The sequence below is a fragment of the Camelus ferus genome, chromosome 7 (genome assembly GCF_009834535.1).
Source record: "Camelus ferus isolate YT-003-E chromosome 7, BCGSAC_Cfer_1.0, whole genome shotgun sequence".
NCBI lineage: Eukaryota > Metazoa > Chordata > Mammalia > Artiodactyla > Camelidae > Camelus > Camelus ferus.
Window position 1 is genome coordinate 75,991,134 of NC_045702.1, and position 22,387 is coordinate 76,013,520.

At 38.3% G+C, this 22,387-nt stretch overlaps 2 protein-coding genes across 12 annotated transcripts in view; one reads left to right on the forward strand and one right to left on the reverse strand.

Moving 5' to 3' along the window:
- KMT2E (lysine methyltransferase 2E) overlaps positions 1-15,239 on the forward strand; it is a 55,292-nt gene extending 40,053 nt beyond the window's left edge. For 2 of the 3 annotated variants that reach the window (XM_032484181.1, XM_032484183.1), the window contains 12 exons: positions 4,449-4,613; positions 4,953-5,261; positions 7,049-7,303; positions 7,453-7,597; positions 8,099-8,349; positions 8,696-8,752; positions 8,896-9,459; positions 10,484-10,773; positions 11,658-11,746; positions 11,858-11,983; positions 12,139-12,236; positions 12,951-15,239. In XM_032484181.1, coding sequence (XP_032340072.1) covers positions 4,449-4,613; positions 4,953-5,261; positions 7,049-7,303; positions 7,453-7,597; positions 8,099-8,349; positions 8,696-8,752; positions 8,896-9,459; positions 10,484-10,773; positions 11,658-11,746; positions 11,858-11,983; positions 12,139-12,236; positions 12,951-14,486 — 3,885 coding nt within the window. In that variant the 3' untranslated portion in view covers positions 14,487-15,239. The remainder of the gene's footprint in view (positions 1-4,448; positions 4,614-4,952; positions 5,262-7,048; positions 7,304-7,452; positions 7,598-8,098; positions 8,350-8,695; positions 8,753-8,895; positions 9,460-10,483; positions 10,774-11,657; positions 11,747-11,857; positions 11,984-12,138; positions 12,237-12,950) is intronic. The other variant, XM_032484182.1, reaches the window with a different exon arrangement.
- A 774-nt stretch (positions 15,240-16,013) lies between these two features.
- The window catches only part of SRPK2 (SRSF protein kinase 2), a 204,362-nt gene continuing 197,988 nt past the window's right edge, over positions 16,014-22,387 (reverse strand). For 7 of the 9 annotated variants that reach the window (XM_032484187.1, XM_032484186.1, XM_032484185.1 and 4 more), the window contains one exon: positions 19,083-19,267. In XM_032484187.1, the coding sequence (XP_032340078.1) occupies positions 19,083-19,267 (185 nt within the window). Of the gene's footprint in view, positions 19,268-22,387 lie in introns of all 9 variants that reach the window. The other 2 variants (XM_032484191.1, XM_032484184.1) reach the window with 1 other exon arrangement.

Sequence of the window (22,387 nt, forward strand, 5' to 3'; positions counted from 1 at the left end):
GGATATAAAGTACATAAAGGGCAAGAATTTGTAGTTTACTCATTATCATAGCCTCAGCTCCTGGGGGGAGGGAGAGAATGCCTGACTTTTATAAAAGCAGATGGCCAATAAATGAGCCTACGAAATGTTCAGAGCAGCTGCCTGAGGGAAAATACAGATTTGCCCATGAGTGTAAACTAAATGAAGCTTCCTTGTTGTCCAGGCAGTACCCTAGAGGTCTTGCCAGGATGCAGGATTCCCCACAATCTTCTCAGCCTTGATCCTTTACATCAAAAAGTATTCTGTGGAACTCTCACTTAAGATGTTTTATGAAAGAACTTTGTGGCCAGTTATTTGGTAAACAGCTTGTTTTTTTGTAGTGACACCTTTGATATCCCAGACACTTATTCCATAGAACACACACACAATGGGAAAACACTGCTCTACAGAATCCTTATTAATGCGTCTAGGAAGTGACTTGATTTATAGGATCACTTTAGAAGATGCAAAAGAAATTTTAATAATAGTAAAATATAATTAGGGAGGGTAAACTTGCCAGAAAAGTCACCTGACATGTACCATTCGTCTCAGTGATGATGAAGTTGATTCTGATTACTATTAATTTTCTAACGTCTCATTTTCTCTCATCAGAGTGTTTAGGAATTGTTATTTCCAAAGATGAGTAATTAATGAGTAATTCTAGTATTGAATAGCAAAAGGGAGCCCATTTATTTTCACAGGTATTCTGTTCAAATAAAATGATATTCAGCTTCAGCTGCCTTGTAATAAATTCCAGATTTCCAAAATCTTGTTTAAATACTAATAATGATAAACATGGTTTATATAATGTTAAACGATTCTTATTCACTTAAAATTTTGGGTGTTTGCTATGTGCTGAGCACCATTTCAAGTACTAGGTGAACAAAGAAGGCCAAGTGGCTGTTCTGGAGCATCTTTCATGGGGGATGCAGTACAGGGAATAAGAAATAAACATCAATTAATTAGTTCCCAATTCCTTTTTGAAAAGATAAGGGAGATTATTTAAGGAATTTAATTTCTCTATTTTAAGGCTCAGGTAGGGCAGTTTGGCAGGTTGGCCCTGTCATTTCCCTTTCCTTCAAGTATTTTGTTTTTAAGAGCCACTTCCTACTTTGTAGCAAGGTAGAAGAGTAAATTACAGGTACCTAGATGTCTTCATTTTCTGTTTTTTTCTCATTTCTTATATCCTACTACTACCAAATATCCTAAATTTACGGTGCAGGCATCCACAGTTCATAAGATTATTTTTAATCAGTTTCAAATTATCTAGCATCTCTAACTGGAATGAATTTTTAACAGTTTACTCATTTTTTCAGTTGCAATATTGTAAAACTTTAATTCATGTTCTTTATTATATAACCCTTCAACTATATGGACCTTAGGTTGTCCTCATTTGTTGAATAGGGGGCTTGGACAAGAAGCTCTCTATAGTCTTTTCTAAGTACAAAGGTTCATGATTTCAAGTGAAATTTGTGCTCCAGTGTGTTTATACAATGAAGCACAAAGCTGGAATAAAAATACTCAGTATATCCACTCGTCAAGTGATAAAATCCTATAAAAGGTTATTTAAGCAGACTTTATTCTGCTTACAGGGAATTACTATACTTTTTGCTATTGTAAAGCCATAAGCTGAGATATGAATGATAAAAGCAATCTGTATATAGATGTCATCAGAGCTCTTTCGTAGTTTAGCACCTAACACTCCAGCATTAACAGTTTGTCAAAATCTAATGCAGTATTCCTGAAAGGCAAATCTATCTGATTCTAATTTTGTATCATAGCCTATCAATTGTCCAGGTCACAGATAATTTTAACAAAAATGAGGTCTAGACAGTCATTGGCTTGGAATGAGTTAGGATTATGAGACACACAGGCCTTAGTGGTAGCCTGTGTGACAAGTAAGTATCATCTCAGCTACATCCAACCCAGAGGTTAGGGTCTGTAGACAGTTTGCTAGGTCTATTTAGGACTCTTCAATTTCTCTAGTCCCCTATGCAACCAGCTGTAATTACCTCAGGCTATATATAAAACTGATTTTTCAGTTAGATATATAAAGTGGGTGGTAAACTTTCAGCCATTAGATACTGGCTGTGTGTGTCAAAGAATGTATTAGATGCAGTGGTGAAGAATATAAAAGCTGAATGACATAGGAACTTCAAGGAGTTTGAAATAGATCAGTACACTGATTTTTCATTTCGAGAATCAAAGGCATGCTTACATTTCCAGCATCTGTGTGTTTTCAGATGAAGCTGGGGTAAACCTGTTAAGATACTTGTTTAGTGCTTTCAGTTCTTAGTTATAGTAAATGTAGGAAGAGTTATGCTTTATTTTGCTTTATGTAGTATGTGGCTGGTAATTGGAAAGAAGAACAAATCAGGAGCCAGGAAACTTGAATAATTATGGCTCTGCCTTTGAGTGAGTAATATACATGGGCTTTGGTTTCTTCAGCAGTGTAGGACTAGATTATTTTTAAAAGAAGTTCCTGACCAGCTCAAAAAAATAAGTCATCTCTAAAAAAAGAATTTTGCTTTGACTATCAATTTGTTGTATTGTTTATAAGGGAATTCAATTTTTAAATGAGTTTTGTCTTTATATCAATTAATTTTATCTCTGACCCTCACTCTCACCATCTGAAACAGGTGAATGATGTCAAACAAACTTCTTTTGGCATAAATACATATTATCTTAGTAAACCCTGGATAATCACGAAAGAGAAAATACTTTCCTTGGGTTCCTTTCCTGTACATAATTTTTTTTTACACATAAAATAATTATTGCTAAGACAGGTTTGTTTCTTTTGGGAAAACGTACTTTTCCTAGATTTAAAAAAAATTTTAAAGAGGTAACCACCAATAATGAACCCTTTCTCTTACCACCTCCATTCAACAGGTGAAAGAGTTATGAAAATCATTTGTTAGTAACTCCAGATTTCTAAGTTTAGCGTTTTTGAAAAGCCCTGATACATGGAGACAGGGTTTTTTTGTTTTTGTTTGTTTTTAAGAGAGCCACAGATGAAAGGGGATTGAGTAAAGGGATTTTGAAAGTCCAGAGACATAAATCATCTAAGGGAAGAATTCAGCTTTAAAACTTCCAGTTCCAGTAAAAAAAAAAAAAAAAAAGTCTTTTGTGTGTGCTCTTTATAGACCAAGAAAGTTAAGATGCAGATATGTGTCCCTGAACAAGCAGTCTTACCTCTTTGGACCTCAGCTTCCTTACCTGTAAAATAAAGAGGGTGAGGATAACACATTTTGTAAGACTGACACATTTGCGGTATGGCAGTTTGTTTTAACTAATTAGAACGTTCTCAGAAGACTTGTTTACATACTTGTTTCCTTACTGAGTGTAACAAAGAAATACAGGAATGAGTTAGTAACAGTTTCCATAGTGTAGGTGTCTTGATGCTTGAATCTCTGTTGATAATTACTGGAACTCTATAAAGTTCCGGTGTTGAGAAGATCATGCAGCCAGACCTTGAGTTTCTGATCTTTCTTTCCCACATCGATGACAAAAGAGGAAAGACAAATGGATCTGAACCTCATGACCTTTGTTTTTTTCATTTGGAGAACTGGACAGTTGATGGACGTGCTTCCTGTTTCTGGCTGAAAGCCGAAGCATTTGCCAGGCCCACTGGGCCAAGGCTCTGAGCCTCTTAATGTTCTGTTTCCAAAGAGAGCTGATGCTCAAAGAAACTCTTGCTGTTCCCTTGAACTGTCAGTGCAGACAGGAAGAGGGGAGGGTAGAGGGATTCCTTATAAGGATTGTAATAATGGAGAGCAAGAATGTGAAAGTAAAAATAACATATAACACGTAAGCGTTGCCCACCATTTTCCAAGTAAGGTTGGAAATGTCACAGATATTTTGTTTGAACTCAAATGATTGAGTGAAGTGTTAAGTATTGTTATTTACATACACATAAGAGGCTCAAAAAGGTTAATGACGAGGGTTAAGTTGCCTAAGGTCGCAGAGATAGTAAGTGACTGGTAGAGTTGTGATTTGAATCCAGGACTTCATCCCACAACACATGTCAACATATTCACTTCTTAAGTTTATATGAACTTAGCTTTTTCAACATATATTACCTTAGGAACTTTGTTCTTATTTTAAAAAGGCTGACTGATATACTATTGAGAAAGAGGGATTGTTTTTTGTTTGGCAAAGCAGGGTCATTTTGGAGGCTTTTTTTGTTTTGCTTTACCTTTATCATTAACAATCATCCAAGTACTTCTTTCATGAAATATGTTTGTAATGACAGAGCTTCCTGAGAAGTTCGGAAAGATCTCCAATGTTTTACTCCTTTATCTACAGTCAATAGAAGTGTTTCACTAACATCATAGAAATTTTTTTACAAATTTGCCATGAGCATTTGGACTTTTGAATTTTACTTCAGGGCAGTGATATTTACTAAACCATTTAAAATTTAAATTTCATAGACAAGAGAAGAACGGAAAATGGAAGCAATTCTGCAAGCTTTTGCCAGACTTGAAAAAAGAGAGAAAAGAAGAGAACAAGCTTTGGAAAGGATCAGCACGGCCAAAACTGAAGTTAAAACTGAATGTAAAGATGCACAGATTGTCAGTGATGCTGAAGTTGTTCAGGTATTATTTTTCAGGTCTACTTTTATTTTCCAGTTTCCAATAAAATTTCCACACCTGATTTAATTGCATCTATAAAGAACTTTAAATATATATTAGCCTTTCAGTAACATTCTTCATGTCCTGTGAGAATTTAGACTTGAGATGTGAGACCCATACTTGCTTGGTTTTTGAGTTTGAAAATTTTTAATTATGTCATGTTATGTTTTGCTTAGTATATACCAGGATTCATAAAGAAATTCGGAGAAGTTAGCTTCTGAAGCAGATCAATGCCATTAGATTTCAACTTCTCACTTATATAAACATGTATCAAAAGTTCCATTCTATTGTATTTTGAATTAGGAACAAGCAAAAGAAGAAACTGCTAGCAAGCCAACTCCTGCCAAAGTAAATAGAACTAAGCAGAGAAAAAGTTTTTCTCGGAGTAGAACTCATATTGGACAGCAACGTCGGAGACACAGAACTGTCAGCATGTGTTCAGATATCCAGCCATCTTCGCCTGATATAGAAGTTACTTCACAACAAAATGATATTGAAAATACTGTACTTGCAATAGAACCAGAAACTGAAACTGCATTAGCAGAAATAATTACTGAAACTGAAGCTCCAGCACTTAATAAGTGTCCAACAAAGTACCCCAAAACAAAGAAGGTATGATTCTTAATGTAAGAACTATTTTCAGGTTTTAAAAATTCAATCTGTAACATCTCATACGTAACAGAGTAAGAGGCATAGTTTTTATACTTGCAGAAGTTTGAGAACTGCAGAACTGTAAAATCAGTCAATATAAATGTGTGCATAATTGTCATGAAGACAGTTAAAATACTCAGTATATCAAAACTTCCTTTTAGTACTGCAGTTCATTATTTCTTTAATTTTGACTACCCTGTATACTAAATGGCACTTCTCAAAAACAATTGGTCTAAGATGTATTATCTTTTCTTTATTTTTTGTAGTTTTAGTTTATTATTTTCCCATTTTATTATTTTTTAACATGTTTTCTTGAGTTAGTCATTTTACAATGTTGTGTCAAATTCCACTGTAGAGCACAATTTTTCAGTTATACGTGAACATACATATATTCATTGTCACATTCTTTTTTGCTGTGAGCTACCACAAGATTGTATATATTTCCCTGTGCTATACAGTATAATCTTACTTATCTATTCTACATATGCCTGTCAGTATCTACAAATTTCGAACTCTCAGTCTATCCCTTCCCACCCCCTTCCCCCTCCGGCAACCACAAGTTTGTATTCTATGTCTGTGAGTCTGTTTGTTTTGTATTTATTTATTTATTTTTTAGATTCCATATATGAGCAATCTCATATGGTATTTTTCTTTCTCTTTCTGGCTTACTTCACTTAGAATGGGTTTCTCTTATGACCTTTCTTTTACAGTTAAGGATTAAGATGTAGGAAGTTACATAACTTGAGGGCACAGTGTAGTAGCAAAGCCCGGATTCACGGCTGGGCAGTCTGGCTGCTGACTCCATGTGTCTTAGCACTAACAGAACATCCAGTGGGAAAAAAGAGGGAAAGAAAGGATGCCAAAATGTTTATAGTGATTATCTCTGGGAAGATAGGATGTGGGTAGATTACTTTTTTATTGTGTGTATTTCTGTATGTGTATGTGTGAGACTGTATATGTAAATAGATATATACCACTTTTTCTGCATTTTATACAAATTACATTATAATAAAGAGTATCATTTGATAACTAGATAGAAAAGATACAAATGCCCAGCAAAGAAAATGTGCTTGTGCTGACAAAGGTAATCCTTATTTCCATGCCTGTTACAGTTGTATTTTACCAAATAACTAGTCTAGAAAAAAAAAGAAAAAGGTGACTGATCATTATACTTTAGGATCAGGTGTACTTTATCTAATCAGTAAAGACTTAATTATGTACATTGTAATTAAAAAATCAACAGAATTAAGAAAAGGATTATGTGAATTTTCAAGGCATGCAAATTTAGGAGATTTCATACCTCTTAAATCAATAGTGATTGTCAATGCTGACAATTTAAAAACAAAGGTCATGCACTAGTCTCAACTGGAGATTCTGATGGGCAGCCAAGGTAGAAAAGCACTCCCTAAAGTCAGGTTTTTCTTAAAAAACTGAACATTTTATACCTCATATAGAAACAGTAACAAACCTCAATCTAGTGTTTGTATTTTTAAGGTGGTACTGAAGTCTCATAGATTTCACTGTTACAAAAACTACCACGTGCTTTATTCCTGCAGAGTATTACTGTATAAAAACTTTTTGTTGTAAGATTAGATAACCAAGGAAATGTGGAATGACTTAAGAATGGGGTTTTTTGGACATCATAATGATTTAATCTATCATTTTAGATAATAAATCAATTTCAAATTTGATATTAGAATACTCTGTAGGAGAATCTGTATAATTACATAAATTTTCCTTCTCTCTAGCACTTGGTCAATGAATGGTTAAATGAGAAGAATGAGAAGACAGGAAAACCTGCAGACAGCCTTTCAGAAAGGCCTCTCCGCATAACTACAGATCCTGAAGTGTTAGCTACGCAGCTCAATTCTTTACCGGGTCTCACTTACAGTCCGCATGTATACTCTACTCCTAAGCACTATATTAGATTTACTTCACCATTCCTTTCAGAAAAAAGGAGAAGAAAAGAACCTCCTGAAAACATTTCTGGCTCATGCAAGAAGGTAAACTTTTCTCTGGACATGACAGTCTAGGATGAGCCGATGCCTCTCATTCTTGGTAGTGAAATGCTTTTGGAATTGGCTCTACACTTATAAGCTATATAAATAGCTATAAACTGATTTCTATTCATTGATTGTTTTATGTATTTCAGCGGTGGTTGAAACAAGCTCTAGAAGAAGAAAACTTAGCAATTTTACATAGATTTAATTCACCCTGTCAAGAACGATCCAGAAGTCCTACAGTCAATGGTGAAAATAAAAGTCCACTGCTGTTAAATGATAGCTGTTCCCTCCCAGGTAGAATTTTTTTCATTCAGTATTACGTTAGTGTGGGAAGACGTGGCAGGACGTATATAGCTTTTACATATACTAGTTATTACGGTGTACCTTACAAAAGCAGCACACCATCAGATGGATTTTCTCTTTTCTGTCCTCCAACATTCTGGATGAAGATAGACCAAAAAAACCTTAATTGGCAGTAGCATGTTCATTGGAGTTTATGGTTGAATTTTGGCTTTTGGGCTAGCTGTTTTTCAAACAGAAAGTTAAATTAACATCTCTACTTGTAAGATTTCTTAGAGATTGCTAGGCATGTAAGCCTTCTGGCAAGATGATGCTTGCGAATGGTGAAATTGACTGAGCTGGGGGTGGACGGAGATTGCTTCATGTTAGTAATATCTTTAAAACCCTACAATTTAGTTTCGCCGTGAAAGTTATAATTGTAATTGTTGTTTTGATCTTTTCCACAATATATTATAGCCAATACCAGCAATGTAATTTCTATTATTTCACCAACAGATTTAACTACACCACTAAAAAAACGAAGACTTTATCAGTTGCTAGATTCTGCTTACTCGGAAACCTCCACACCTACTCCTTCACCATATGCTACACCAACTCACACAGATATTCCTCCCACGGACCCATCATTTGCCACTCCTCCACGGATAAAGTCAGATGATGAAGCTTGCAGAAATGGTTATAAGCCCATATATTCACCAGTTACTCCTGTAACTCCTGGCACACCAGGAAATACCATGCACTTTGAGGTGAGAAATTTAAATGGGAAAAAAAATCAGTGGGGATGCGGTTTCTTTAATAGCTTCCCCCCCATTTATAATTAGTGTACTGAGAGCAGAAAAAAGATTTAACTGGGAACATGCATTTATGTGAATTTCAACTTTAATTAAAATGAACATAACTTTCATCTTATTGATATACAGAGTCAGGCTGACTACATGTATCAAACTGACCTGAAAGCAAATATAAGGGGAATAGAAATAACACAGAAAGTTTAAAACAAGTGTTTGTTTCTCATTTTAAGTTTTCACTGCTATAAATATCATGGGTTTAGTTATGTATTTTAATTTTCAAATTCTGATTTCTTTTATGTAGAATATTTCTTCCCCAGAAAGTTCTCCAGAAATTAAGAGACGCACTTATAGTCAAGAGGTAAGGAGATACTCAAAAAGGTTTTTTAAATTGGTGACTTTTTCCTAGTGTCATTATTTTGCTTAAATTATTGGTGGATTTAAAAATAAGTAGCTTCAAAATGTGGTTATTTGTATAACTTTTGTTTTTAATTCTGTAAACAGGGATATGAGAGAGCTTCAACCATGTTAACACTGGGGCCTTTTAGAAATTCAAATTTAACTGAACTGGGTCTGCAAGAAATAAAGACTATTGGTTATACCAGCCCCAGAAGTAGGACTGAAGTCAACAGGCAGTGCCCTGGAGAAAAGGAATGTGTGTCAGATCTTCAGCTGGGACTCGATGCAGCTGAGCAAACTGCCTTACATAAAACCATGGGAACACCTACACACGACAGGACTGATTCTAACAGCCAGCTGGAATCTGCTCACCCTGGACGGGGTCCACTATATTCTTCCTGGGTAAAGAGTCCTGAGAGAACAGGAGTTAACTTCTCAGTAAACTCGAACTTGAGGGACCTGACACCCTCACATCAGTTGGAGGTTGGAGGAGGCTTCCGAATAAGTGAGTCAAAGTGCCTGATGCAGGATGATACTAGAGGCATGTTTATGGAAACACCTGTGTTCTGTACTTCAGAAGATGGGCTTGTGTCTGGTTTCGGACGGACTGTTAATGACAGTTTGATCGACGGAAGTTGCACACCCCAGAATCCACCACAAAAGAAAAAGGTTACAAATTTAACGATTTATAGTCCTTTTATTAGTGTTTTTTTTTTCATACTACTGAGGGTAATTAGTAGGTATAATACGTATTATGTAAGGCATTCATACTTTAGTCATTCACGTTAAATTTTTGATATGTATTTTTAAACCTTTTCTAAATTGCTCAGTTAAATTAGAACATTCTAGTACTGGACCATGGTTTCAGAGATCGAAATCTCAAGATGATTTATTTCATTGAAAGAATAATTTTTAAAGATAACCACTTCCCAGCCAAATCAACAGAACTGTATAATATTTGTGTGTAATATTACCCTTATTTTACATAGAAGAGGCAGCCCTGTACAGAAGAAATACCTCTTTCTTCAGCCATAGTATCTTTATTATTTAGGCCATGGGTATAAAAGTATTCTGAAAAGTATTAATAATAATAGATAAGTATTATATAAACAGTAAGTTCCTTGATTTACCGCCACTAGTTGGTTGGCAGACTTACTGAGACAATTAGAATGCCTTGTTTCAGTGCAATGGGAGAAATTTCAACACTTACTTATTTGTTAACAGGCTTATTGCTTTGTAAGTCAAAGAATTTTAGTGATGTGTGCTTTTAATTTTTATAACAGAGTCCAGTTGGCAACTTTGTGGGAAGCAATATAGTATAGTGGAAAGAGCACGGGCTTTCAAGTAAGACCTAGGTTCGAATCCCGGCTCCAACACTCACCAGCTGTGTGACCTTGAGTGAGTGAGTTACTCAATTTCCTCATCTGTAAAATGGGGATGATAATATACCTATTTCATAGGGTTTTTGTTGTGAGGATTAAATGAGATAATGTATGTAAATCACCTAAATATAATGCCTGACATATATAGTAGGCATTTGATAATTGTTAATTATTATTATTTGTAGAGAATCAAATTTTTTTACATAATTTTCCTAATGTAAATATAGTAATTCTCTTTAGAAAAAAATAGATTGACTCTGACATATAAAACAAGAATAAGAGATTTGCTTTTCCTGTCTTTCCTGCTTAAGGTTTCTCTATTAGAATACCGGAAAAGACAACGTGAAGCTAGGAAAAGTGGCTCTAAGGCAGAACACTTTCCACTGGTTAGTGTATCACCTCACACAAGTGGGAACTTGAGCAGCAGCAGTGGTGATGGGTGTGCCCACAGGAGTGAAAACGGGGAGCAGGTAGAAGGCACTGCTGGCCTACCTTTACCAACACCAGCTACAGTCTATAACGTCACTTCGGAAGAAACCAGCAGTAACTGTGCTGTTAAGGAAGCTTCTGTCAGTGAAAAGAATGAACCGGAAGTTCAGTGGTAAGCCTGTTTAAAAAACCTAACTGGTAACCTTAGAATTACAAGTAGTATACCTTACAGTGAAAGCAGTCTTTTAATTTTGTCATCCAGTCAGGAACTTAACTTTTTACACAGCTGATTTTGAATGGAGCTATGTTCTTAAAGATTTGAAGTATGCTGTTGGGTGGGGGGACCCCAACTTTCTGTTAATTAATTAACTTTCTACTGCTTTGTTGTTCTCTCAAGACTAAGCACATAGAGGTTTGGTGGTCATAATTTTGAAAGATCCTTTTTTTCTGATAGAGTTTTGAACCGGCTATACATTTGCCGATATTCGTTAAGGGCCATTGGGTATACGCCTTGATAATTTTCACAAATATTCCTCTCTAAAGAACCTTTATTGTAGTCAGCATCCTGTGATTTCTTTACCACCCTTACCAGTTACCTTGAAAAAACAGTGTTCAGTGTTTCTTCAATAGGAATAGAAGAAGCCGGATCTAGGAGGGTCTTGGCAAAGGGCAGGAGCTCACATTCATACTTTGCTTCTTGGCCCTCTTATCCCTGGGAGCTTCCTGCTAGCCTTACAGTCCAGACACAAGGTAATCTGTAAGGGGTATACTTGGTTCCTTTGGAACCTGAAGTGGCATTCTAAATGTCAAATGCTTTCCTTTAATTCCCCTCTCCTGGGTGTCTGCTTGAGTTTTTGAAATACATGAGGATAAAAAAAAAAAATCTCAGCTTTGGGAGCTGTTAAGCTTTGAAAACAGCTTTTTTCTCCTAACACCAAAGTATCTTTCCCCAAAAAGCAAAAGCCTTGGTCTAAGGGGATATGTAGACCATCAAGGGACATAGAATGATGTAGTCTGCAGTAGGTTTTGAGCTGATGATACAATTTGATTTTAAAGGACTGCCTCAACTTCAGTGGAGCAAGTGAGGGAGAGGAGTTACCAGAGAGCTTTGCTTCTCAGCGATCACCGAAAAGATAAAGATAGTGGTAAGTGACCTTGTTCCTTGCCCAAAAAGGAGTCAGCTAGTCGATCACTCCGCACCCTCCTTCTCTGCAGTTCTAATGTTCTCTTTGGGTCTGCTTCTGCTTCACCTCTAGGGGGAGAATCACCATGTGTCCCATGTTCACCGAGTCATGTTCCGTCTCCACCTTCATCTCATTCAAATCACATTCCCCAGTTGCAACCCAAGGGCCCAGTCCCTTCTTTCAGTGAACTTATGGAAGGTCAGTAAGCAGATGACCTATCATGGTTTTTGTTTTCAATACTTTTTAAAATCAAAGGAGAGAGCCTTTCTAAGAAGTTGGTTTGAACAGCAGGATTGACGCTGCAGTGTTCATCATGTAATTTTACCTTTTCTGTGGTTTCCTATGCTTTACAGATCCTGATCCTGAAAATCCAGAACCCATGACTACAAGTGAATGTCCATCCCCAGATACTTCCCAAAATGCTTGTAAAAGCCCTTCAAAAATGAGCAAGGTAATAATAACATTGACTTTTGAATGTGGCCATTCAGAAAAGTGGATGGTAACACGCACATGGAGATTTCTCGGCACTTTTCCTGTTAAACAAACTTTGACCAAAAGTTCCAAGGTGATAAACGTACTTCAGTAGCTTATATTTGCTCCAAGAGTTCCACCCCTTATTCTAGTGGTGTCTAGGAAATTTACAGCCTTTTCATGAAATATTTGACCACCCAATTCTCAAAAATAATAAGTAAGGTGACATAATCATTTAACAGAAATGCCATCTCCACCCTGGCTCGTGATCATCCAATGTGGTGTTATCTTTGGAAACTAAGATTGATTTTTTTCTTAGTAGACCTGGAGTATCTATATTTGAATAATGTAAAAACTTTTACCATAGGGGAGCAAGTTTATATACCCAAGCCAATTAGTCATTAGGTTGAGTGCAGAAATTTGAAGTTCTTTCAGAGTAAGGCTCAGAAATAGGTTTCATTGCTTACAGGGAAAAAGGCAGGTTAAATTTAAAGACCATTATTTCCTTAACTTGTCTTGAAATAATTCAGCTTAAGTGGCTTTTCATTCTCCCAAGCCTCTGTAATTGTCTCAGACTTGTCTTATTCCCTACCTACCCTCTTTTATATTTAAGTAACATTAAATACCCATAACAACAGGCCTCAGTGTACATAAAATGTTTCTTAAGTCTGTGTAATTTGTCTTCTTTTCACAGCCTGGTTCCCCGGGACCTGTAATTCCTGTTCAACCACTTGGGAAAATACTCACAAAACCAGATTCCCACTGGGAGGGAACAGTTATTGTATCAGAAGCTGAGAATGGTGTTCACCCGAAAACAGAACTCCAACAAAAACAGCTATTAAATAATAACCCCCAAGCACTTTCAAAGAATCATCCTCCTCAGCCACTTGTCCGTAATTCATCTGAGCAACCTTCACAGAAGCTGCCTTCTGCACCGGTGAAGTTGCACTGTCCTCCGTCACCTCACATAGAAAATCCCCCAAAGTCGTCAACGCCTCACACGCCTGTGCAGCACGGTTATCTGTCACCAAAGCCCCCTTCCCAGCAGTTAGGCTCTCCCTACAGGCCTCACCACTCACAGTCACCTCAAGTTGGAACACCTCAGCGAGAGCCGCAAAGAAATTTTTATTCCGCAGCACAGAACCTTCAAGCCAACACTCAGCAGGCAACTTCTGGAGCATTATTTACCCAGACACCCTCAGGACAATCTTCAGCAACATACAGTCAGTTTAACCAACAGAGTCTGAGCAGCACGGCACCGCCGCCTCCACCCCCTCCGCCCCCTTCTTCTTCGTCTTATTATCAAAACCAGCAGCCCTCTGCAAACTTTCAGAACTATAATCAGCTTAAAGGTAGTCTTTCCCAACAAACTGTGTTTACATCAGGACCAAGTCAAGCACTTCCTGGCACTACAAGCCAGCAAACAGTTCCGGGACACCACGTTACTCCAGGGCATTTTTTGCCTTCTCAGAACCCTGCTCTTCACCATCAGACTGCTGCTGCTGCTGCTGCTGCTGCTGCTGCTGTGGTCCCACCCCCTCCTCCGCCACCACCTGCTCCAGGACCACACCTGCTCCAACAGCCGAGTTCCCATCAGCCACACTCTGTAGCACACGTAGTGGGGCCCGTTCATGCCGTCACCCCTGGGTCGCATATTCATTCTCAAACTGCTGGACACCATTTGCCACCACCCCCTCCACCTCCTGGGCCTGCCCCTCATCACCATCCACCGCCCCATCCTTCCACAGGACTTCAAGGTCTACAAGCACAACACCAGCATGTCGTAAATTCAGCCCCTCCACCACCCCCTCCTCCTCCGCCTTCCAGCGTTTTGGCTTCTGGGCATCACACCACATCAGCTCAAGCCTTACACCATCCACCTCATCAAGGACCTCCACTTTTCCCTTCCAGCGCTCATCCAGCTGTACCACCGTACCCCTCACAAGCTACACATCACACCACTTTGGGACCGGGACCCCAACACCAGCCTTCCGGAGCAGGGCCACACTGTCCATTACCAGTTGCAGGTCCTCATCTCCAGCCCCAGGGACCAAACAGTATTCCAACACCTACTGCTTCAGGGTTCTGTCCTCATCCTGGCTCTGTGGCCCTGCCACATGGGGTTCAAGGACCTCAGCAGGCATCTCCAGTGCCTGGACAGATTCCAATTCACAGAGCACAGGTGCCACCAACATTTCAGAACAACTATCATGGTTCAGGGTGGCATTAAAATGGACTGCAAAAAACATTTTTTAAAATGTTCTGTAAGATAAACTGTATATTTCATATGTACCTATTAAGGTACTTTTTAAAGCTTGTACATGAAACTTTGTATAAAAAAAACACCAGTGCTCTTTCATTGTATTTTTCCCACTTTTGCTTTTTAAAACTCCTTAAGAAATGTGTTCAGCCAGTATTAGGGATCTTTACTTTGTAAATGAACGAACATTCCAGCTGTTTTTCTGGCAGTAGATTTGATGCTACATGATCTTTACATTTTTTTTGTTGCAGTTAAATTCATTTAGTGAATGTTTTCTATATTATTTTATACATACGCATTAAACTACACAGCTAAGTAATGGCACTATGAGGATTTTTTCTTTTTTTCCTGTCAGCAGTTCTGTGAGTGCATCTTAAATATAAAAAAATGCAATACAGATCTTTATAGTTTGGTGTGGACATGGCTCATTTTGTTTTATCGGTTAATTTGCAAGCAAAATGTAATTTAATGTATAGATGATTTTAATGTCTCCTGACAAACTGTAAATACTGCATTTCTTTTGCGTATATAATTGCTTACAGCTTTTCTCATTTGATATATAGCATTGTACATATGACAAGTCTTTGCAAAACTGTGTGATCTTTGTGAAAGTAGTACAGTATATGGCTTTTAATTTCTTTTTTATTTTAAATATACTGTCACATTGAAGCACTGGTTGGGCATTTTAATTCATGTTAATAAATCACAATTATGTCAGTTTTACCAGATTGTCCTGTACAACTTCTGAGATTGGGGATCTGTTGAAACAAGTGTTTTCACAAAACTTACATTTTCCAGACAGGAGTTTGGAAGGAGGCTTCCATTTTCTTTAGCAACTACTACCCCAGCTGGACTGCAGGAAGCATCAGGAGGCAGTGAGGGCTTGTTCCTGTAATATTCCTACTTGTTATTTTTGCAGGAGCAACAGCTATAGGAAACTACTATGTACATCTACTTATATCTGACATACAAAATGAATTCATTCCATTAAAGCATCACACATAATACAGTTATAGACTATGATTTACAATAACTTTGAAAATCTAGAGTTTACCTAAAAACACAGGCATACCTAATTTGTACATGCCATGATCTACATGGCTGAAATGTACTACTGATGAATCAAAATTATCTTAAAACCTTAAATTAACATTTACTATCTAGCTATAGTATTAAAAACAGTAATAGGAAATTTTAAAAACCTGTTTTAAATATACAAAACTAAAGGAAAAAGGCATTATTTCTAGGATCTCTTAAGTGAAACTAAAATGGCCTCAAATGAACATTTTATTGCTGAAATATAAAATGCTAGTTATTTTCAAAAAATAAAAAATTCTTATCCTTTGTCCTCTACCTTTCAGGAGGCTTAAGTATAACCAATAGTAATGACACTATTTGTCCACACATTTTTCATCATCCAATTACTTGACATACTTTGGCACCATATACAAATTCTGTGTATTGAGAAAAAAGTAAACAGACTAAAAATGACTAAGATTTGTCAGTAATGTAAGTCATGTTTTACACTTTTAATTTCCATTTCCTTTTGAAAATAGCTGATGATACATTAACACAGCTGCGTTTAGGGCTCAAATCCTAATCATCTTCAAGTTTTAGAAGAACTTAGGTCAACTTTTGCCATCCTTGATTTATCAAACAGAATTCTACTTATCGTATTCACTGAAGAAACACTTGTCCAAGGCGAAATGGCTTTACGTCATCCGTCCCTTGACAGTTTCAAACACAAAACGTAGTTAACTAGCACAGTGAACTGTCCATATTCACACCTCTTTAAAAGGACCATCCTAAAGATTTTTAATTCCTCATAGTTTTAGATTTGCCCACTACATAAATAATGTATACAGAAGCTTTTCTGTAAACTGCAGAATCTGAAAATGGGTGAAAACAGTGGAATTTAAGAAGCAATTTCACCTATAAATACAAACTGAAGTTCTCTGCCCAAGTAGAAGGGGTACTTTATCCTGCTAATTAGTTATGGATGATCCAAGTACAGGAAGAAACAAGTTAGTAAATCAGTTTTCACCTAGAAAGTTTATGCTTTTTTGAAGCTCCTATATCCTGTTTTTCTCTGCCTTGGCACAGTTCTAATTTCCAGATAGCCAGCTTATGAATCTGCTATAATCACATAGGTGATTCACTGCTTGTCATTTTCCATGAAGACTTCACACAGACTAGAGAAAGGAAAAGACAGGACATTCAACTAGAATCACGGAGCTGGCCATAGTGTTCTGCATAACCAATTGTTCTCATTTAGCTTCTATGCATTCATCATCATCAAGCCACCAAGAATCTGCTAAAAACCGTACTGTAAGTAATATGAACGTACATTCCTTCGAGAGCAATTGCTTTTATACTGTAAGCTAGTTAACCATTTTAGCTTAAGCAACAGATCCTTACATAATTCATAATAACCTAGATTTTTTTTTAACATGAGCCAAAACTCCATTAGACAAATTTCATTCAAGTGTGCTTATAACCCTGGTAATTCTTACAGACTTAGAGAAGACATACATGTACTCTGGTTCTTGTGAGGACGGTTCCTGTGGAAACTGGATGGCATCACTGGTCTACAGCCACCATCTGCCACAGAACCTACATGGTAACCTACAGCCTCCAGAGCAAAACTGAGCATGCACATGTCATAAATGAACAGTACGTTCCACCTCACAGCAATACGATTTAATGTTAACTCCTAAGAGGACTGCGTGCCTTGTTCCCTCCCAGTGAACACTGTCAAAAGAAAACAGAAAAAATTGGCAATGATCAAACAAAATGTAATTAGTATGCTTTTGATGAAACATGAATGAAAAAGGATCACTGAAATTCTAGGTAATGAATCTGTATGACAGCATCTGTTCTAGACCCGTCTTCGACACCTTACAAAGCAACGAACGATTTACTCACAATAAACCTTAATGAATGGTTCTACAACTGTATCTCCTGCAATAGGAATGTTGACATTTCCTTTAGTTTTGGTGACACTACACTAAAAATAGCAAATTTTTGTCGATTCTATCACTCCAAATATAGGCCAATGACCAAGGCAATATCTTGGGGGGGGGGGAGAAACCCAAAACACTTTAATTCTTACGACAACTGCAAGCACCTCAAACAATGAATTCTTGTTACAATACTTGTTATCTTTTCACAATCTAGTTATTGCAAAGGCATACTGATAAATGTTAATGGACGAAGTCAAGAAAACAGAGGCACCTTGAAGAATGTAAAATTAAAAAAAAAAAACCCGACATTCAATCCACTGATTTCTAAAAAAGGCTGAATGTACCTCTATATATTACGTTCTAAAATTGTATTGCCTACTATGGTTTGTGTCCAGGATTCTACAATTTTAAGGAAATGCATAAAACAAAATTGTGTGCAACCTGCAAAGGGAAAATCATTTTCTCAGCTTCAGTATGTGGAAAGACAATGGAAAAGCTAGTAAAATTTACTGTAGCCTCACATAAAACCTGTCTCTGGAATGAATGCAATCACCTTTACCTCCTAGATATTAGTGTTCTGCCCACCGTGCTGCAAATTGTACATATACATACCTTAGTTCTAGACAAACACAAGCGAGCTTCCCCCACCCCCCCCATATATATATATATGTATTTTTTTTTCATTCCACACACTGAACATGTTTCTCTTGTCCAATTTAATCTATGCAGAGTTTAACTTAACAGTGCTTGGAGAAGGCAACACCACATGGTACCGGGCCACCACATTTTTAAAGGGAAACTGCTCTTCTTCCTTAAAAGTATTTTTAATTAAAAATATGCAAAAATACGAATGGGAGTGCTACACTATCATGTATTTTAGAATAAAAAGCATGTCTTTTCTATCTTTAAAGTGCCATATAGGGAATGACAAAACCTGGAGCCACTTTGTTTAAAATCCAATGCAAAAGGACTGCCATGGAATGAAAAGTTGGCACAACTCCTTGGAGCAGTTAAAGTCTGTTACATGCAACTTAGGCTACAAAGCACTCAAGACTGGGTAGCTTTTCTGAAATTTGAGTCCCCATCCCATATTTAATGGAAATTAACATTTACAGGGTGCATTTACATACACTATAATACAGGAATGATGTCCCTTTGCTGGAAGATAAAATTGTACATTTCCTTGCTATTTCTTGGTTCCAACTTGATAATTTCTTAAGATTGTAAATTATATAGTACTCAGCTAAAATATTTCTTCATAAATAGTTACAAAACCTGCCGAAACACAAGAAGGAAAGTATTTTTCGTTCAAAAAAATTGACATTTGAATGTCACACAACACAAGAAACAATGCTTAGAGACATGTTATTGTTTCCAGAAGAAAGTGGGTCAGTAAACTACTAAGCTGAAGACAAAAGACTGCCCTTCCCCAGGATCACAGTGCACAAAAAGCAAAATGTCAAACGACAGTACCTCAAAGCAAAATAAAGGTCTGAGGATGAAGCCAGCTCACTTGTAATCCTGTTAAAGAGCAAGAGTCCCCCTTTAGGGCCAATGCACTGGACAACACGTGCCAGCTCAGAACGCTCGTGTGCAGAATCCGCTAAGAATTCAACCAAGGATGCCGGAGGCATTCACCAGCCGAGGCTCGTTTTTCGGGAACCATTTCTAACATCGGGATCAGGAAATCTGTAAACTGTGCAGCATCTTCATGGGGCCAACCATACTTTTCCACGAGTACATCAAAGAGGCTCCAGGGCTTCAGCTTGGTGATGTGCCGCAGCTCTCCTACGGGAAAGACAGGCAGCGTCAAGGCCGCTCCCAGGCTGCGCCTTTCACTGACGCACACACCCACCTGCTCAACACCAGGCGGCACCGCAGGCCAGCTCTCACACACGAGATAATCGTGAACTGTCTACATGCCTGTGTCACGTTTCAAGCAGGCTTGAGGAATGCAAGCAGGGGTCCATCTGTACCAGCTTTAGTTTCTTTAAATAAGCAGAGCGAGCTAAGGATGCTCAGAATATTTACTTTTGCTAAGACTGAGGCACTCTCGCTCCACCTTGGATTCTTTTTTTTTTTTTGCAATTTGCAAATTTGCTTAGAAAAAACTTTAAGCTTTATTTAAACTCCTTGAACCATTATTTCTGCAGGTAACTATGCAAAGAAAAGTCTTTTCCTCTGGAACAGTGCTTGGTGAGAGAACTTTCTGTGATGGGAGAGATGTTCTGTATCTATGCTAATGTGGCAGCTGCCTATGTGGCTACTGAGCATTTGGAATGGGGACAGTATGACTAAGGAACAGAAGTTTAATTTTAATTTGTTGCACTTTAAACAGCCACATGTAGCTAGTGGCTACTGCACCGGTCAGCACAGCTCTAGGGCCAACCCAAATCAAGTACCATTCACCTGTCCACATTTGCTGTAAAGTCTACGCTGTCAGGACATCAATTACACTTTTCAAACATGCTGAAGTTATACTTTTCAAAATGTGCTAACTGCAGTAAGAAAAGTGTGGGTTATGAGCAGCCCTGGCTGACCTACAGAGTAACTAACAAGCTAGTAAATGGTCTGCAATCCATTACAGCCTTTCTCACAGAAGGAAAAAGTGTTTATTTTAAAGTCAAACTGCCAGAAGGACAGATTGACCATCTTTAAGAATAACTCATTTTCTGTGCCTGTTAGAACTTTTCACAGGATGCCACACAGGACATGCGCATAAACAGGCCTCCCCGGTGCCCTCAGTGTCCGGACCGCAGTCCCCGCAGACAGCACTGCGCCCCACTCCCCACGTCCCCGGGCCCAGGCTGGCCAGAGCCCCTGCGTCCAGCAGCTGAGAGGCAGGCACCTGCCAGGTGCCCTTGCACAAGGGTGGGTTCCTCTCTCCTCTTGCACCTGCTGTAACTTAACCAACAAGGTGAATTTGTGCATGTTATGCGTTAACAGAGAATCAGTCCTGCGCTTACAAAGGTCTTCTCAGGAGGCCTGGTCTGCTTCACCCATTTATTCAACTCAGTGTAGGAACATACCCCTCCTCTTTCTTTAATCATAAGGAAGATAAAAATGCCACAGAAAATCACAAAAGCAAAAGGGAAAAACGACCTGTACTCCACCCCACAATGACCTTTCCTTTTAGCCTAGACTCTTTCAATGCACATTCTCATGAACTGGTTTGTCTACAGAGTCGTAATCATGACATAAACACAATGCTGAATACAGAAACCATCAGCAGGTAGTAAGTTTCTGGCTCCCACATGAGGTCAGGGGACGGAGTTAAGTGTGGCTTCTAGACCGCAGGGCAGCTCTGTCCTCAGGATGCAGGTAGGACCCACTGGCTCAGAGAAGGAAGTTTCCCTCCCGGGACAGGAAACAGTCTCAGTGAGAACAAAGTGTGAGCCATTAGCGAATGTTCACCCCTTTAACCCGGAAATTCCAGTTCCAGAATTCAGCCTAAAGAAATAACGCTGGCATCCACCACCTCCCCTCAGATATGCTCACTGCAAAATTACACACTTATAAAATTATAAGTGCTCCATAATTGGAGAATAGTGGTTAAAAAAAACAAACAGCCACAGTACATCCACTCGAGGAGTATTATTTAATATTACTTAATAACAAGGGGGAAATAATATGATAACATGCTCAGTAGTAACAGAAGTCAAAACCATGTACTACGTATGATCCCAGAAGTAATTTTCAAAGTGCCCACAAAGACGCAAAGCAGGTGCCCCCAAACACCAGCTTTGTTTTATGGTTGTTTCTTCTTTTATTTTTTTGCATTTTCTCTAACACAACTCTATGGCTTTTATAGTGACTGCTGATCTTACCAGAGCAAGGTTAGAGCAAACTGAGAAACCACACGCCTCCCGTGGTAAAACCAGCTCTGTGGGGAGAAGACATTCTCATCTCGGACAAACACACCCCCCCAGGATTGCAAATGAGAACAGCTGCTGAGAAGTCTGCTCAGAACACGGGGATCTACTCCCGAGGGCTCAGTTCTCAGAGTGACTAAAATCCATCAACAGGCAGCAAGTCAGTACAAATCTTTCATGACGAGAGCTACGCTTTACCATGACAGGTGCCTTAAGCTAACAGCTGCACTATAAACCGAAAAAAGCCATTTCCAAAGAAAATCCTGAAGCATCTAACAGACTTTTGACCAGGTAATCCCACACAAAAACTGTATGTACGAAGACGCTGTCTGTAATAGGAAAATACGCAATACGCCAAGTAGTCCGAGTACCGGCAGGCATTCAATGCATAGTAATACTGCACCGTAACAGCAGTGAACTGTCTCTGCAAAGAACAAGTATACGGACTATGGATCGAGGTGGGAAACTCTATCATGCCAAGAAAAACAGGAATGACACTCACCTAGGCCCTATGATTATACGTACAAATTCTTATGTTCAATTCAGTGATAAGAAGAAACGCTGCCCTGTAACACGTCATAAAGGTTACTTGAAACAACCCCTAAGCTCCCAACCTGGTGTATCTACTGTTAGAAACACCAAGAACAGGCCCCTCCTAGGAGTCAGGGTCTCAGGTCCACTCAAACGGCCCAGCCCTACTCGTAACACACAACAAAGACAGCCACCTCCACTTCCACCACACAGAATAAAAAACAAAAAAACAATCAGATAACAAAACATTTTAACAAAATTTTTAATTATTTGCTCCTATTGTAAAAATATCTTTTACCCTGACAATCTTTTCTCTTAGGAAAATACACCAAGATATTACGTTGTACTGAAACAAACTGCCAATAACTGAACACTTGACTGCGACCAACTTAATTTTTCAAACCCTTTCCAGGCCCGACTCCCCACAAGCTCCTCAACTGGTCGAAGTCAAGAGGGCATCTGCCTGGCTTCACTGCCTGCGCCATGCAGAAATGCCATGACAAAG